This window comes from Ammospiza nelsoni, chromosome 10 (genome assembly GCF_027579445.1).
Source record: "Ammospiza nelsoni isolate bAmmNel1 chromosome 10, bAmmNel1.pri, whole genome shotgun sequence".
In the NCBI taxonomy this organism is placed as follows: domain Eukaryota; kingdom Metazoa; phylum Chordata; class Aves; order Passeriformes; family Passerellidae; genus Ammospiza; species Ammospiza nelsoni.
In genome coordinates, this window is record NC_080642.1 from 15130162 (window position 1) to 15147421 (window position 17260).

The following is a 17260-nucleotide window of genomic DNA, read 5'->3' on the forward strand; positions in this document are numbered from 1 at the left end:
GGCCGCCGCCGCCCGGGGGATGGGGCTGGTGCGCAGCGCCGTCCGCTCCGCCTGGGCTCAGCCTGGCCCGGCGGATCGCGGCAGTCCCGGTCCCGGTCCCGGCCCCGCTGTCCCGGCCCGGCCGCGCCCCCTCAGCCCGTCCCGCCGGGCCCGCGCGCTGCGGGCGGGCGGCGCCCCCTGGCGGTCACGAGGCGGCGCGGCAGCGGCTCCGCCCCGGCCCGGCCCCGCCCGCCCGTTGCCCGGGGAACGCGGGCCGGGAGCAGCAGGGCGGCCGCTGCCTCCATCCCTCCTTCCTTCCTTCCTTCCCTCCCTGCCGCCGCCAGCAGCGGAGCGGCGCCCGCACCCGCACGCCCCGCCGCCATGCCCCGAGCCGCCCCGCTCCTGCTGCTGCTGCTGCTCGCCCTGGCCGAGCGCCGCTCCTGCCTTCCCGCGCCGGCCAGCGCCGCGCCCCCCGGCCGGGACCCCTGCCTCAGCCAGCCCTGCCGCAACAACGGCACCTGCTCGCCGCTGCCGGCGCCCCGCCGCCTCCAGCTGATCCTGCCCCAGCCCCCGGTCGGCTACAGCTGCACCTGCCCCCCGGGGGTCACCGGCGACTCCTGCCAGGTAAGGGACGCGCCTCAGCGCCGCCCGCCCGCCGCGCGTCCTTGTGCCCGTCCCTGCCCTTGGGTGTCCCCGCGCTCTGCGGGGACAGAGCCAATGTTCCCCCCCGCTCCCGCCTCACCCCTGCCCCGTCCGCGGGCGGCTCTGCCCGCTCTGCCCCGCTCCGCATCCCGCCCTTCCCGCTGCCCTGCGCCGGCCCTGCCGCCCCGGCCGGTCCCGGTCCCTGGCGGGCGGTGTCGCGTCCCCCCCGCCCCGCTCGGCCGCTCCCCCCGCCGGCTCCGATCCCGGCCGCCGCGGGCACCCGGGGCTGCTGTGGCCCCGGCGCTGCCCGGGCTTCCCCAGGGGCTGCCGGCCCTGCGGGCTGCGAGCCGCGACCACGGGCGGCAGATGGAGCGGCTTGGGGCTCCGGGCTCGGTCGGGGTGCGGGAGGATGGGGCTGAGCTCAGCCGGTGCTGCCAGGTTAATGTCAGTACTTCAGCCCGCCCCGCCGCCCAGACCTCGCAGGTTATTTAACACTGACTTACTGGAAGGTGAAAAAGATGGTCCTTGGAAGCGGATGCTCTATTGCATTGAATGCTAGTCCTTAAATCGCGTCTCCAGCAAGCAGTCATTTTCATAGGCTAGGAGTGCTCGCTCCCACGTTTCGGGTGCCTTTTGAATTGATCTTAAATTCTGAAGGATCGGAATGTTCAAAGTAGGGATAATGATTTAAAATACAAAGAAGCAGTAAGCAGCAGTATCTTTCTAATGTGCTTAGGACCTAATGTAATATAATATTTGGGACCTAATGTAATATAATATTTGAATTTAATTATTGTAATGTGAAATAGTATTTTTCTTTTTTTTTTAATTTTTTTCTCTTTTGTCTCTAGCATTAAGGATCTTTGTTATCATGTTAAGAAATTTGCAAACACTCAGTTTTGTCTATTTCCAGATACGGAAAAGCAGGTGCAGGTACACAGAGGTTTGTTTCATGCATGTGTATATGCTGGGGTACTTTCTGTGGCAGTGGTGTACAAAAGGCTCTGTGGATTGATGTCCATTTGTCAGTGCGCTCGCTCGTAAGTGCATTTGACATAGAAGCAAATGACTTCAAGTAATTTCAGTCAGCGTTTTAGTCTTTATTTTCTTGTTCCTTTGTCATGTAGTATCTGAAGCATACTGCTGAATAGATGAAAGGGATAATGAGTTTACTGAAGACTTAATGTGTAGTGGAGTGTAAGAGTCATTGTAAAGCAGGAGCTCTATGCACAGAGTTCTCTGCTTCCCTTGAAATGCCTCAGCTGATTCAATGTAACAATGAAAGTGAAAATATTTACACTAATGAGATTCTGTAAAATCGGAGAGATGAAAGTGGATTAAATAGATTTCTCTTTGGCTATTTTAGATCTTGTCTTAGGAGTTTACTCTTTCTATCTCTACAAGGAGAGAAAGAGAGCGCTGTGTGTTTGCTTCTGCATGTTGGTGTAAGACTTAAGTGTCTGAGATCGATGACTGAAAGATTAATGACCCTTTTGAAGACCTAGTAAAATGTAACACTTGCTGCCATCACACCTCCTGTGAAGTGTTGTGCCTGGGGATCTGGGTTTAATTGTTTTTCTAATAAAAGACATAGGCGATGTTTTCAGAGCAGTTATGCATTCTATTAACTAATAACAGGAGGCTCATGGTGTTACACATTTTGTTTCTTTTTATAAAACAGTGAGCAATGACCCTGCAAGGAATACTGATAAAGAAATGAGTGCCACTTCTAGCTATCACATCAGCAGCAGAAGTGTGGATGCCAGGTAGTTCTGGAAAGTTAATATGGTTTTTAAATGTAACTTTAACTGGAGACCAGGCAGGGTTTTTTAAAGGTGTAATATAATTGACAGTACACCCATCTTTGAGGTTTTGCTCATTTTATCAAAATAGGGAATAAATAAATGTTTTATAAATGCCTTACTTGTGTTGCTCTGTCATTCAGCTACCTCAGAGATGTATCAGGTCTCATTCAGGTATCATTCAGATACCTTAACAGATGCCTAATGGCTTAAACTTCCACAAAGAAACGTCATGTTTTCTAATTCAGTGACAGTAAATAACTATAATGATTTAGAAATAACTGTAAGGATTTTTTTTTCATGTGCCATTACAGGTTATGAGAAAACTATTGGCTAAATCAAGGCGTCATTGGGATATATCTAGATATGGGTTTTTGTTTTAATGCTGCAGTTGTTACTGAACATTTGGACTCATAGAGAGAAACGCCAGGAAGGGAAGAAAGAATAGGAATTATTGTCTTTAGTTACTCAGATCATGGAAAGTAAGTTTGGATTTTTGGAATTTATGGTGGAGCTGGAGTTCTTTGGGAACTCCAGCTTCCCTAAAAAGATAGGATTGCTTTTGTGTTCCTTCTTGTAGTGAAGGCAACGTTTCAATGATTCTGCTCAGATGTGTCAAGATTTTAGAATGAAGACAAAATGTACTCAATGTGCCTGTGAGCCAGCTGGGCATGGTGAAGTTGATAATGCAGAAAGATTGCTGAGAGTCAAACCTGGAGACTGCACATCAATTTTACCCCTGAAGATTTTACTGCAACTGGTTTGGATGCATCTGTGGATGCTGGTGCTGGCATGGCAAAAGAATAAAACTGACATCACATGAGATACTTCTAAAAGTCAAGAGCTTTCCTATCACCAAGTGATGTATTTTACTGGGGCAAGCCAACTCCATGATTTCACGTTAGAATTGCTTTAGTAACTCATTATTTATTTAACAACAAAAATTACAGGTCCTTCTAGTGCATCCATCCCATGAATTAGGCATTTTTATATATCTCATATTTTTTATGGTTTGAATATACTTTGCTTTGCAAACTTCGGGCTTTTTTTTTTTTTATGGATTGTCTGCTCCCCTTTGTGGGACATTGCTCTAATTTACACCATTTGTTTTCATGGTTCTGAATTTTTTTCCCGCTTCTCTTGACAATACTTCTAGTCTGTAAGGGAGACATAGAATTACTGTGTTGAAGTATCTTAAACTTTGGTCTGAGCAAAGAAATCACTTTCCCAAGGAAATTGTACAAAAATTATAGTGAATTCAACTGCCTTTTTTTCTGTGGGAATTTGAAATTGACCATTTCTCAGGTTTACACTGAGAGAATTTGATGAAATAAACTGAAATGAACATATACTAAAGTTCCATTAACTTTATATTCCCTAAAGCTTGTGTTTTACTTTTAAAAACAATCTTTGTTTTTAAATTACTAAGGTAATCACTACTCTGTTATGTTTAATGATGTATAGAACCAATAATACAGTTTTTCTTGACCCAGAAAGTTGTATGTAAAAATTAATCTTTGTTAGTGCCTCATGAAATAATTTTAGAGACATAAGACACAAAGTAAGTAGTTAGGAAATGAAAAACCTTCATGATCAACTTGAGAATTTGCTTAAAAATACAGACTTGAAACGTAGCTAATTGCATTGAGTTGCATGATGTTTATTTGATCCCATGCTAGTGCTAATTTTGTTAAAAGGCTATCACATGAAGAAATATTAAATTATTAATGTATTTTAAAATACTGTCATACATGCTTTGTTTTGCTTTTCTTGCTTTTTTTTTAAATTTAAATTTTTTCTCTTTTGGTTGATAATTTTCTTGTTCTTTTACTTTGTTGCTTCTTAATATATTTTTAGTTATTTTATAGATTGTTAGTAATGAAAACTAGAAAACAAGTAGTGTCCAAGCATAGTGAAGCAGCACTCTGACTTTGCAGCAGTGCCCTTCCATCCAGTGTGATTAGTGATGACTGCCTGTTCCACTGCTGACCCTGGCGTGGTAGCCACTGGTGCAGGGCGTTTTTGAGATAGTGCTCAAGTTACTCTTTTAGTAGCAAAGAGTTCTCTTTGGTCTTGGGGATCATTTGTTGTGCTTACTCTACTGGTTGTATTTCCACACCTAGAACAGAAAATATTTTTTAGACATAACTGTGGACATTTTTTTATAATGGAATCTGAGAAGGATGTAGCCCGAGTTTAAAAAAGTCAAGGAAGGAACTGATATTATAAAAATTGGACAACAGATTGCATTTTAAATTTTGGTCTTATAATTATTTTTAGAATTTTTAAAGTTATTTTTTATTTCCCTCCTGAATTTCTGCCTGATTGTTCTTCTTCATTCCCTCTCTTTTGTTTTGTACCTTTGAATGCCAGATGAATTTATTCTTGTCTTTGATCGTAGTATTTGAATGTTTGTAGACTTTAGTGCAGGGATTTCAGGATTTTTTGTCCTTTGACCTCTGCTTTTGTTCTTTTATCTTGTGTTGGGGTTTTGCTTCTTTTTTCTTTGGATTTTTTTTTTGTCTCAGTAGATTTCTAGTAATGTGATTAATGCTGAATGCAGAAATCCAGACTTAGCAAACTGCTGCAGGAAGAAGGGTTGTTGTTTTTTGGCTCAATGGGCTAATACTTCAGCATGAGCAGTATGAATTTCATTGGCCAGGTTATTTCAGGTTGCACTGGACATTGCTGTGTAAAAGGACATCCTTTAATCTAACTGCTAAATCACCTTGGTGTCAGTATCCTGATTAATTCCTCACATGATCCTGTTTTCTATTAAGTGCTGACATCCCTTCTGAACAGTCTCTAGTCCTTAAATTAATAATGAATTCTCTAATGTATTTCAAATGCTATTTTTCCCATTCTGTACTCATTAATGAAGAGTATATACTTAGATGATGTGGTTATTGTGATTCAAATGTTTTATGATGTGACCACTGTGTTTGCTCTTTTACCTTTAATAACAGTAACATACAGAGTTAGCAGATGCCCTCCAATTTTCTTCTTTTATTTGGATGTCCTTACCCTGAGTTCTGAGGTACCATGTTGTTTCCTGCTGACTAGCTCTGCTCACTCTTGCAGTACTTTCAGGATTTAAATATTTGCACTGATGAATATACTATGTATGAGAAGAGGCTGTGAGAGCTCAATTGGTTTAACTTGGAGGCCACAAAGGGGGATCCAAGTGCCCTTCTCAGCCACATAATGGGTGGTCACGGAGAACAGGAACAAAATTTTTCCCAGATGTAATCAGTGAAAGGAGAGGGGACACACATGCTATAGTAGGGGAAGTCCCAGAAATCTAAGGAAAAAATTCCATGCAATGCTGGTGGTCAAACACTGCAATAGGCATTTAGAGCAGTTGTAGGACCTTCATCCTTGGAGATTCTGGGCTTGAGTGCCCAAAGCCCCTGTGCACTGTGACCTGAGCAGGGCTTGGAGCAGAAAACTCCCCCAGGGTCCTTCCAGTCTGAACTGTTCTGTATGTACACACCCCTGTATTTTTTTCCCTTCCCATTAGATTTTGCATTTGCCTATTAGTCTTGTCCTGTTCCTGCCTCCCCTTTGCTGGAAATCTGAATTATTTCCCTGTTGTTAAATATGTCTGTTTTCCATCAAGTTTAGACTGTAGCTGGATGCTGACAAACTTCTTGCCATGCAAGTAGGATTCCTAAGATGGCAATATTACTGTTAGATATCTGAAAAATGAATTCCAGGACACTTAGTTTACATCTCCTTTAGTCACAGATTACTATATTCACATTGCACAGTCATTGTTGAGGTTTTTTTCAATTTACAGTTGTGTGTCACATGGAACTTACAGGTGTAATTTGTTTTCTGTGAGTTCCTGTGGTCTGCAAGTGCAGTGTTGTTCAGGCCCCTCGTGAACTCTGATCCCCAGGGTTGCAGTGGAGCTGGTGAAGTTCTGCAGTGTGGCAATGTCTGGTTTCAAGCAGCACAGAATAAATAAATGGGAGAACTAGTTTCTTCTCCCAATTTATTTTAGCTGTTAGAACATCTGGTTTCTCTGAGTGCAGTAGAAATGTATTTCCAGTCAGAAATTTAAGCTTTTAAAATTAGCATCTTGCCTTGAAGCATATAATGTCAAAATATGTAAGAGACTTCTCAGCAGTTTCCTAAGCATTCAATAAAAAGTTGTGCGGTGATTTTTGCCATGTGATCTAAACAAATTTATTATAAATATCTGTAGAATAAAACTGGAATTATATAATAACCCAAACTATCTCAGTTATATGAGAAGTTTTTATTTAGGTATCATCTCACACTGACCTTTGGAATCTTTGTATTGTCTTTTCCAGTATCTCAAAAGGCTCTCTTTAAATTAGGTAAAATAGTTAATTTTAAAGGCCAGTCAGGTCATTACATATAGTGCAAAATACTAAGTTCTGAAAAATTCCATCATATAAATGAAAGTTTCATGTGTTACTTTCAATACAATAATTTTTTTATGATTAAAGATTGCAAAAAGCTGGATCAGGTGTAAAGTAACAGAATAATAGTAGAAGATATGCTATGCTAAGATGTTTCAGATTTTCACGTATTTTATTGAGTTTATGCTCTTTGATCTAAGAGAATCAGTTTGCAATCATATCTGCTTAAAAACCATAATTGTTTTACTTTCCTTTGAAATAATCTAACTTGATGTTGTCATATGTATATTTTGTAGCTCTGGAATTCATCTTTAGTGGAGCAGATTCTCAATGGAAGTGGAGTTGAATGCCTTGGTTCAGTGTTAGAGGAGTAGCAGTAATTTCAGTAATTTCAGAAGTGGCATTTTGCAGGATCTTGATTGATCACGGGATCATGAGTCCAGAAATCTTAGAAGATTATTAATTAAAATTAAAATTCTGTTTTAATAGGCAGATATGGGTCTGCTGAAAACAGTGTCCACTTGACCACAAACATACATTTGTTGGTTTTTGGTTTTGCAGTTGCTTTTGGTGTTCTCACAGCTCACTCTGTACTTGTTAAATATCAAACTCCCATGATATTTTGTGTTACATTTGTGTTCCAGTTAATCCCATATCTTAATTGAGTGGTAAAAAATAATTCGGCCAATTTTCATTTTCTGTTTTTTAATGTAATTGCATTTTCCTGTTATATTTTTTCCCTTTAAAAAAATGAGTTATTCTACTCTTCCCTCTGTGTGCATTTAGTGAATATTTTTCTTTTTGTGGTGCCCTTTCTGAACTGAGTAAGTCAGTTAATGATATTCCTGTTGTTTGTTTGTTAATCTAAAAAAAGGTTTAGTGCAATGCTAAATCCCATTTTTATGTATGCTGAGAGGTCATCTGTTCTCTTGACAACTGCGCTAGAAGAAAGGCTTCAATAATATTAATTTTTTTTATACTTTTGGTTGATGTGGTAAGCTGAGCTCAGCAACCTGCCTAGTGGCATGGTGATCCCCAAATGAAAGGTTTCAAATTTCCAGTGCACCAGCATCAGCTGAAAGCGCATTTTTGGCAAAAGTAGGGCTAATTGCATGAAAATTTCTTAGTGGCATTAAGTCAAAATCTGAAGGTAGAAACAGTTTATTATGTGCATTTGACACTGTAGAGCACTGTTAATTAAGCATCTTATATTGTTTTTTAAGGAAAAGAAGTAGTTTATTCAGCTTTTCATTTCTGTATAGTTTTTCCAATTTATACATTACTGGAATGATGTAAACTCCAAAATAAACGTTCTCTGGAATGAAAATATTCATTTTTCAATATGAATTCACAAAACATAACTTGTAAATGTGTTATTAGTAAAAATATCTTGAACTGTGATTCAGTTGTAATTTTCCAACAGTTTGGTAACAAGAGAAAGGTACATCAAAATTAACATTGAGAAAGTAATGTTTGCTTGATCAGAAAACCCTTTAATTTTTCCATTGGCTGAGTATAATCTCTTACAAAGAAGCACTCAGGCACTCAAAAGCTGATTTGTGTGCTGCATATGGATCCTATTTGAGTTCAGCAGTACATATCAGTGCCCTATATTATTTTTCAAGTTGACCTTGGTTTACTTTACTATTATACAGACTGTGACAATTATAATGTATTTTTAGTATTATATTCTGGTGTAAACCCTGAAAAAGTAGCTGTAAATTCTATAGAAAGGTCTGGAATTGATAGATAGTGGCTACGAATCTGGATATCAGGATTTGGTGCTTGCAATTCTCACTGCCTTGCTGAGTCACACTGGGCAAAAACTCATAGAACCTTCTTACTTCCATTTCTCCTCTGTAAATTCAGTTAATCCTGGGTTTTCAAAAGGTTAATTTGTGAATAAATATAAAGGCTTCAAGACTGCTGAGTGAGAAGTACTTTATAAGGAAGCATAGTATTGAAATGCCAGATTCTGAATTACACATCAGTGATCCTATCAGGATATATTTAAATTCTAATGAAAAAAGGCTTCTTATTAAAGAAAAAAAATCAACCACTTGGACTATTTTTGTATCTGGCAAATATTCAGTCTAGCAGTTTACAGATGAATTTAGTTTCATAATGTTCTTTCCCACTGGAAACAGGGCAATATATCAATGACCAGTATTTCAAAGACTTCTGTAGCAAAGGTGTTTGTGAACAAGGTGCTCTTGAATAAGGTAAGAACAGAATTCCAATTGACAATGAAAGTAGGGTTGTTTTACTGAGATAAGGTCACTGAATGTTAATGATTTTGAGAACTTTGTTGTACCTCATGTATTAGTTGCAACAGCAGCTGTATTGTCAGTTTGAGAAGACTTTGGGGTAGCCGTAGGAACAATAGCTGTAAAGAAAGTAACAAGATAGGGTTCCTTTTCTTTCCAACAAGCCTCTCTTTCAGCCCAGGTAGCCTTATCTGGTCCTTTGTGCTGCATCTAATAAAGCTGCAGCTTGTTCACACAAGTGTACAAGAGGAGGAATAACTTCACTCAACCATGCCTATTCTGGATAAATAAATAAACTCTGATTCTTTGGGAGGAATATATGTGAGTTTTGGTGGGTGTATGTGGTAGCATCTTCACTGAGCTTGAGTGTTCAACCTGCAATTTGAAGATGTGCAGATAATGTCACAGGAGAGCAGAATGTTATTCCCTTATATGAACAAATAGAGCTTGGTTCCCTGAAATCACATAGTGGTAAATTTATTTACAAGCTAGAGAAGGCAGAAATAGAGAGCACCCCAAGAAAGATCAGTAGATATGGAAAGATTTGAATAATGTGGGATGGATTACTTGTTCACTTTTATACAAACAGGAAGAGTCTGAAGGTAATCTTGTGACAAGGACAATCTCTTAAAAAAACAGTATCAGTAAGGCAGTTAAATTCTTTTGGGCATCAGCTATTAATTAAATCATGTGGCTAAGGAATATAAATGGACAATTTTTTGTAATTTTCCAGACGTGGTATGTTGCTTTGATCTCCCTTTGAGATGTTTATTGGTTTTGTTTGTCCATAAGGACAGTAACTATCACCAAGAACCACAATGACGATTCTTCAGTTTCTTATTCAGCCTTAGTGATTTGTGCATTCAATTCAGCAAATCTGTAAAAATTAATGCAAATTTTATTTTTATTTTTGCTTTAAAGGTGATGTATGATTTATTCTGCTGAAGAAATTAAGCAAATTGTTAAATACCTTTATCAAAATCAAATTAGTGAATGAATTTCTGTAATGGCTAGCCAAAACAATTTTTTTAGGTTTCTTACACACCTAGCAGTCTATTAATAACTTGTGATTAACTGTATACTTGTACTTCTATTGTAATCCAATTTTCAGGTAAATTTAACTGTTTTCAGACAAACTGAAGATTAAACAGAAGGAAGAAGGCTGTCTGAGAGTCTAATAATAGTTTATGAGCTAAACGCATTTTGTGTTGAGATTTCTAATTCTGCTGTCTGGTCACAAGAGAGTTTTCTGGCATTTATTGTGATTATGGAACGCCAAGGTTGTGTTCTGGTGTGTGGGGATCTGAGAAACTTTGTCATTTGAGAATGTCTTTGAATTTCAGGGAGTTGGGTTACATGAGGTTTGCTGACATGGGCAGGGTCTGTAAGATCAGATACTTGATTAAGTCTTTTTAAGGCTACAGTGTACTGTGTGATGATGGCATATGTGACAACTGAAGAAAATGGTGTTGAGTCCCCTGGGAAATTAACATGTTTAATTGAAGGAAGGACAAATTGACTTAATACATGACTGTAATAGATTCTAATGTTAAAATTTGTCTAATAATTGCCTTTTAAAAGTAATGGAAAGGTACTGAGTTGATGTTACAGAAATTCTGGTTAATCTTTCTGAGGATTTGTGGGGACCTGACTTGTACAGAGAATTTTAAGAATGTGGAACATCTTTAGAACGGTGCTTGGGACTTGACTGTGATATCACTTAAAGCTGATGTAAACTCATAGTAATTTTTTTGTCTATGAAAATATTAAATGTAAATTTAGAAATTGTTATTTCAGTAACCATTTGAGCTTTAGTTTCCTGGAATGTACCAAGGAAATTCTCCAAGGTGAGAGAATGCAGGAACAAGGTCAGCTGTGCTGTTTGATTCCAAAACACCTTTCTCTCCAATTAAACATCTTCCCCTGCAATCATCAAATGTCATAATTTTATTTTCTGCAGGTGAGTGAGAAAGGATGGATCATTAGTTACAGTGATTCTGCCTTTTTACAAAGGCCTGCTTAAGAACAGCAGGATAGATCTGGCGTTAGTCTGCTCTCTGACTGTCAAGTCCTGCTGGTTGCAGTGTGTAGCAAGCCAAGGTATGGTCCAAACCTTGCTGGTTTTGATTTAGGAACATGGAGGCTTTTCTGTTAATGTAACATATTTGTGAGTGATTTAACCATGTTTTATGTTTACATGAGAGGTAATGTAAATCATTATACTAATCAATTGAAGGATGCTCTGGAATGACAGCTGTGCTGACAAACCTTAGTATGTGACACACAGCAAATGCAAATGTAGCATCTTAGTTATTTTTGCATGATGTATGTACTTTTCACTTTGTAATGATTTCTGCAGCATCTTCCAGCTTCAGATTTCTAGTTCTGAGGACATTTTTGTTTTCCAAGATACATTTGCATCCAGCTGTATTCTGTATTCTCAGATTTCCTAAGCTCCTTGCCTACGATGGTTCACCCCACTGAGAGGTGGGGCCTTTCCTGCCAGCAGCTCTTGAGCTGTGGGAGCTGCTGGCTGGCAGAGGCTCTTCAGCCTTCTTGGCAGTGGGCAGGGCAGTTCTTTGAAGTCTTGAGAACTTCAAGTTACCCTGGCAGTGTTATGGCTTTGAGATCCTCTTCTCTGATTCAGAGAGTGGGGCTGCAGCTGAGGGCTTCGAGGGGCAGCATTCCCTGATCTTGGAGCAGAACATTAGTGCTGCAGAAGGGAGGTAAAGTGTCTGTCAGAAACACATCTGTGATTTGGCCTCCTCTGATCAGAGGTGCCAGCACAAAACTCATTTTAATCAATCAATTGTCATTTTCTGATAACCCCTATGTTCCACTAGAAGTTTCTATCACTTGTGGTGTCTGGAGAGAAAAGTTGCTGAGTATTTAATGGTGTATTGATTTATATGCTAACTTTGCCATTACCTAATCTAATTTTGGACATAAAACTGTTGAATACCAGTTGTTGTTCTGCACAGTTTATTTTTCTCAGTGTCTTTAAAATAACAGAGATGAGATTTTCTGTTTTTCAAGGGAATTGTAAAGGTGTGAGGTTGATTGCTGATCAAGCTGAGCTGATGAAAGTTGTATCCCTCATTTTAGAAGAATTTGCTTTCTTTCTAGAGACAATCATGTCAATCCAGAGGGAACCAGAGTGTATGTAGGGATGTTCCAAGTGCAGAAACTAATTTGCAGTCATTCTACTGCAATTATGGATGAGTAGAATAATAAGTCATTCATAGTCCCTTTAAACCTCATGGAGTAAATGGGATGAAGATGAGTGTGGAGCACAGTATTATGTGTTTGCATTTCTTTAGTTAAGACAGGAAGCTTTGGGAAGAAAAAAAAGGACAGAAGTTAAACTTTATGAATGACTTTTAAGCTTGTATAACAGATAAGCTGAAATATTTGCTGTAGATATTCATCATAGAATGAGGAAATCAATACATTCAGGCTTAATGACAAAGCACTTGTGTCTGTGCTCTGGAGTTTGACAGTTATAGAAGCTTTGATTTCATGTACAAAATCTGCTCTGAGCAAGGGAAGTTTGCATTGCTGTGTTGGCTGGTTTGGAAAGGGAGAGCTGGGCTGGGGCCCTGCTCTGGCATCCACTCCCACAGCACTGCTGCTCCTGAGCACACAGCTGTCCTTGCCTTTGACTTTCACAGGCTGAGGAATACTTTTGAGGATGCTAGCTAGATGAGTAAATATATACTTCAAACGGCCATTAGAAGGCAATCTATTTGAAATATTCTCTAGGTATGTTTTTCTAGTTTTCCTCTACCTTTATCAGAATAACATCTGTTCGATTCCCTGTTTGTTTGATGCTTTGGCATCTGTTCTCTGCAGTTGCAGGAATGTAATTTCTGTAGCTTCTGGTGTTGTCTTTTAACTGTGAGTTGCATAAATAAAGTTAGCTGCCAAAAATAGTTTTTATTTTCTTCTTAGACAAAGAGGATTTAGATGCTGAAAAAGTCTGATAGCTTCTTTTCTTGCTTGACTTGCATTTCAATGGCATTGTGGGATTTTCCTTTTAGTACTGACAGTTCTTTAAGTATAACTAAAAGGATAGTTGGTTTGAATTTTCTGTGTCTCAGCTAGGTGAATTCACATACTATATCAGAGAATTTGACTGCTGGCCTTTCCTCTAGCACTTGCCTGTATTCCAGGTCTGAATAAATGCATTAATGATGCTGCATAGTGTTCCAGGTGTCCTTAGCACTCTCACAGGTATGAAAGGATTATGAATTTTTATAATAGGAGCAGATTATGAATCTGCTCCTATTATAATACTATATACCATTGTTCATGTGGATACAGCAACCCACATTATTTTTAGCCATCTGTACGGATTTTTGAATATTACTTCTTCGAAGGCCAGCATTCTTCTTTAATACAGAAGCAGACATAGTTAGACATCTGCCATAGGATTTCCCATGAATAGAAATATTAAGAACTAATTTGTGGCATTACGGTATGAATTGGGATATATAAGAAGCAGATAATTTAGAGAAAAAATAGTCAGTTTTCATTGCTGATGAGTTTCCAAATATAATAATATTTATTCTCCTTACCTTTTTTTTTTGGTAGCAAATCTGATTTGCGTTTCCACAGCGAATGCTAGAGAATTAACTAGAGTGATCCAGTTAGTTTTCACTTAGTCCTGTTAAACAAATGATGGACTTATAGGTAAAATATTTTTTCTCAGCAGCAATAACCTCAGCAGTGACTTACCAGCTAGAAATAATGCCTATATTTTAGTTCTGAAAAATGTAGTGATACTTGCTCAATGCTTGACAAATTTAGTAGATTTCTCTGTTTCTATGTTCTTAACCATGACTTTCACTTATGACTTTCACTTATGAACATTAAGTAATACTGTTATTTCAGAATGTATTTAGGTCTTTAGCCTTTTAAGATCTCATTTCTGCTTTGGCCAATAACTAATGTGGAGGTCATGTGCCTTTTTGCTGAAGTCATATTGCATAGTCATCTACATCAACTTGGAAGTGTGAGTGGATTGCACCTCTTCTTATTCCAGATTGAGTGAGAGGATTCTTCTAGAAAAGAAGTTTCTCTAAAATTCCTTTTTGTGAAATATGTTGGGAGTCAGTCTTTGTAATTCTTCACAGCTGATAATTTTTGATTTTATTTATAAGATTGAATTTCTGACGGACTAGGTCCTTCAATGAGTTTTTCCAGTTGTAATTACAATTTCACAATTGTTTTACTGTTCCGGTTTATTCTGGAAGGATGTTTCTGGAGCAAGTAGATGGCTCCTACCACCAAGCTAGCTGAGAATGGGAATTTTATTTGAAAATCCTAGCAAGCACAGAGGCATCATTCTGAACAAATTTGTTTTCAAGATTTTACTATGAAATTAGAAATGCTTTCTGGAAAATCAGATGATAAAATAACTCTTACTAGTGCTGCAATTCATCTTGTTTTGTTTGAACTAACTAGACCAGATAGCAACTTTCTTATTTTTCTACACTTGTGATAACTCAGTGCAGACTGATAGTGTAAGTAAAATCTGAGATTCCATTTTTGTATGGGTTTTGGAATTAATTTAGAATAATCTATTGTTGAAGCTGTGTAACAATAACTTATTTCTAGCAACATTTAAAATAATCATCTACAGTGTTGCATTTGAGCTTAGCAGTTGAATTGGACTCCCATCATTTCTATATAAGCAGATATACCCAGTGGTGTGGCAAGTGTGGTTTAATTTTTTCACGGAGGATTGTGGTGCTGCTGACAGTCTTCAAGAAGCTCATTTCTCCAGGTACTCTGAAATGGCTTCTATAGAGCAGTGCAGCTCAGAGGCCTTGCTCTGAAACCTTGAATCTTTTGCTATGCTGAATAGATGTGGTAAGCACAGTTTGTTCTAGGTGCCCTTGGGTTTTGTGCTTTTTAAATTTTTTTTTTTAATTTTTTCATTGTGTATCGCTATAGGGTGAGTTCTGTGTTGGATTCTGTGTGAAGATAAAATATTTGATATGATTCAAGATGAATGAAGAAAGAAAGAAATAAGAATCTGTTTTGCAGGCATATTTAAATTCCTAATTAAAGACTGTTTCCATTGCACTCAGCTGATTGTGGGTTGGATCAATAGACTGCAATAGTGATTAATATCTGCAAGACTGCATTACTGGTCAATTCAGATTAAATAATTCTGGCTACAAATAATAGATGTAAGAAAAAAATCCTGTCCTCACCCTGCTTGTTCTTCTTTGTCTCCTGCCTGATCTGTTAACATTGTTGTTTTTTGATCTAAAGGTTGGGAAACTTGGTGTTGCAAGTCTTGATTTATAATCTGCCCCTAGAAATTTTCTCACAGTTTTCTTCAGCATCAAAAGTTTCTGTGTGTCTATAATGTTGGAATAAGATATGCTCACATTTCACTTTGGAAATCTCTTGATCTTTTAAGAAAAATATAGACCTTCAGACTACAAACGGACTCTGTATTTTTCATTCCAAATATTGCAAACTTTCTCATACAATTTAACAATATGGTGACCTTTTAGAGCTTATAGAGGTCTTCTTCAGAGCTGGTAGGTACTGTAGATTTTTACCTGCTGATACTGATTTACTTTCATTATTGTCCCTATCAGATTTATTCTAGAAGTGTTTTAGTAATAAATCTCCAGCAATGTGGTGGATTTTGGTGCTATGTTTAATTGTGCCAAAGTCTTATTTTGTATCCCTGTGTATTTACGCCTTCATTTTGTCCCGCTTTTATTTTTCCTTTATCAGTTTACCTTGTTACAGGACATTATTATTTGTTTAGTTTGTCTTAATTTCTGTAGAGTGGTTCTGAATCCCTGAGAGTGTTCCTTTGTGTGGGCTACAACCTTATGGAATTCTCAGTATTGGTTAAAACTCCTCTTGTTATGATGAAACATTTTCACTCAGTACTAATAAGCACACCAAATACAAATTCTGTTTTTCACTTTATTGCAGGATTTTGTTTGTGCACCTGTGACAATGCAAAGGTCTGCTTTCTTCTCCTAACTTCCTCCTTTCCTTGTATGTTTTGGGGAAGTTTTGTACAGAAGGGCTGAAACTGGGATGGAAAAGCTTTGGACAAAATCTTTCTCCTGCTAGTAGTCACTTTCCATTATCTGTTATTGGGGAAATAGCATACTCCACATGGAAGAAAGCTCCAGGGTACTGATGAGGATCATGTGGAGTCACCTACATTTGTCTGTGTAGAGCTGAGCTTTATTTAGAATGGTTAATGCTGATCAGGAGCTAACAAAGCTCCTGACTCCCTGCCAGCTCCATGCACAATTACCCTGGTCCCTGGAGTGTGGTGCTGAGGCACTGCAGCTGACTGGTAATGCAGCATCATGCCACAATTAACCCTGCTGAGCCAGCTCCAATGTTTTCCCCATCTGTAGTCTGCTTATTTTCCACCCTAAAAAATCTGCTAACAACTGAAAGCTGAATGTAGTCATCAAATTGTCCACGTGGAATTCTATTGTTTTATATGAATAAAATGAGCCAGTTCTGATTTTGTGTCTTAGGAAGTTTCACGGAAGGCTCTTTACTAATTACAGTAGCCTACAGATGCAGGAATCTTTTCCTGCTCATTTTTCCCTGACTGCCAGGTCAGCTCTCTATAAATGCTGATGCACATCCAGCTCTCTCCCAGCTGTTTGCCTACAAATTGCAAATCAATATTTGATGGTCAGCCAATTGTCTTTTCTGGACTTGGTTGAAGCAAAGAATTTTTTCTTTTACAAATAATATATGTATAAATAATCATTTATTTGCAAATGATAAATGGCATTTCTTGGAAGTAAGAAATTCTGTTTATTATTTGTAATAATAATGGCTGTTTCTCCTTGCCAGTCTGGCTCCTATGCCCAGAGAGCCTTCTGTAACTTGGTCTGATGCAGAGAATGAGCCTTCTCCAGGAGACTCTCCTCACAGGAAAGTGTGCATTGTCTGAAAGAAGCCAGGCTTGGTGCATGTCTAACAGCTTCATGGGTTAGACATCAGAGACACAGTGTCTGTGCTTCCATTTCCATTCCTCTGCAATTTAAATTCAGGTGTCTGGGTTGCTAAAGGACAAAATCAGATAGTTCATCTGAAAAAAGGAGCTATCATATAAATTCACAAAGGTTATCCTTCCATCTGTTTTTCAATTAACAATGAGAAACACCTCATA

The 17260-nt window shown here is 38.8% G+C and overlaps 1 protein-coding gene across 1 annotated transcript in view; it reads left to right on the plus strand.

Annotated features, from left to right (window-relative positions):
• The first annotated feature begins 360 nt into the window (after nucleotides 1-360).
• The window catches only part of DNER (delta/notch like EGF repeat containing), a 107423-nt gene continuing 90523 nt past the window's right edge, over nucleotides 361-17260 (plus strand). Inside the window, exon 1 of the mRNA XM_059479705.1 lies at nucleotides 361-603. Coding sequence (XP_059335688.1) covers nucleotides 361-603 — 243 coding nt within the window. The remainder of the gene's footprint in view (nucleotides 604-17260) is intronic.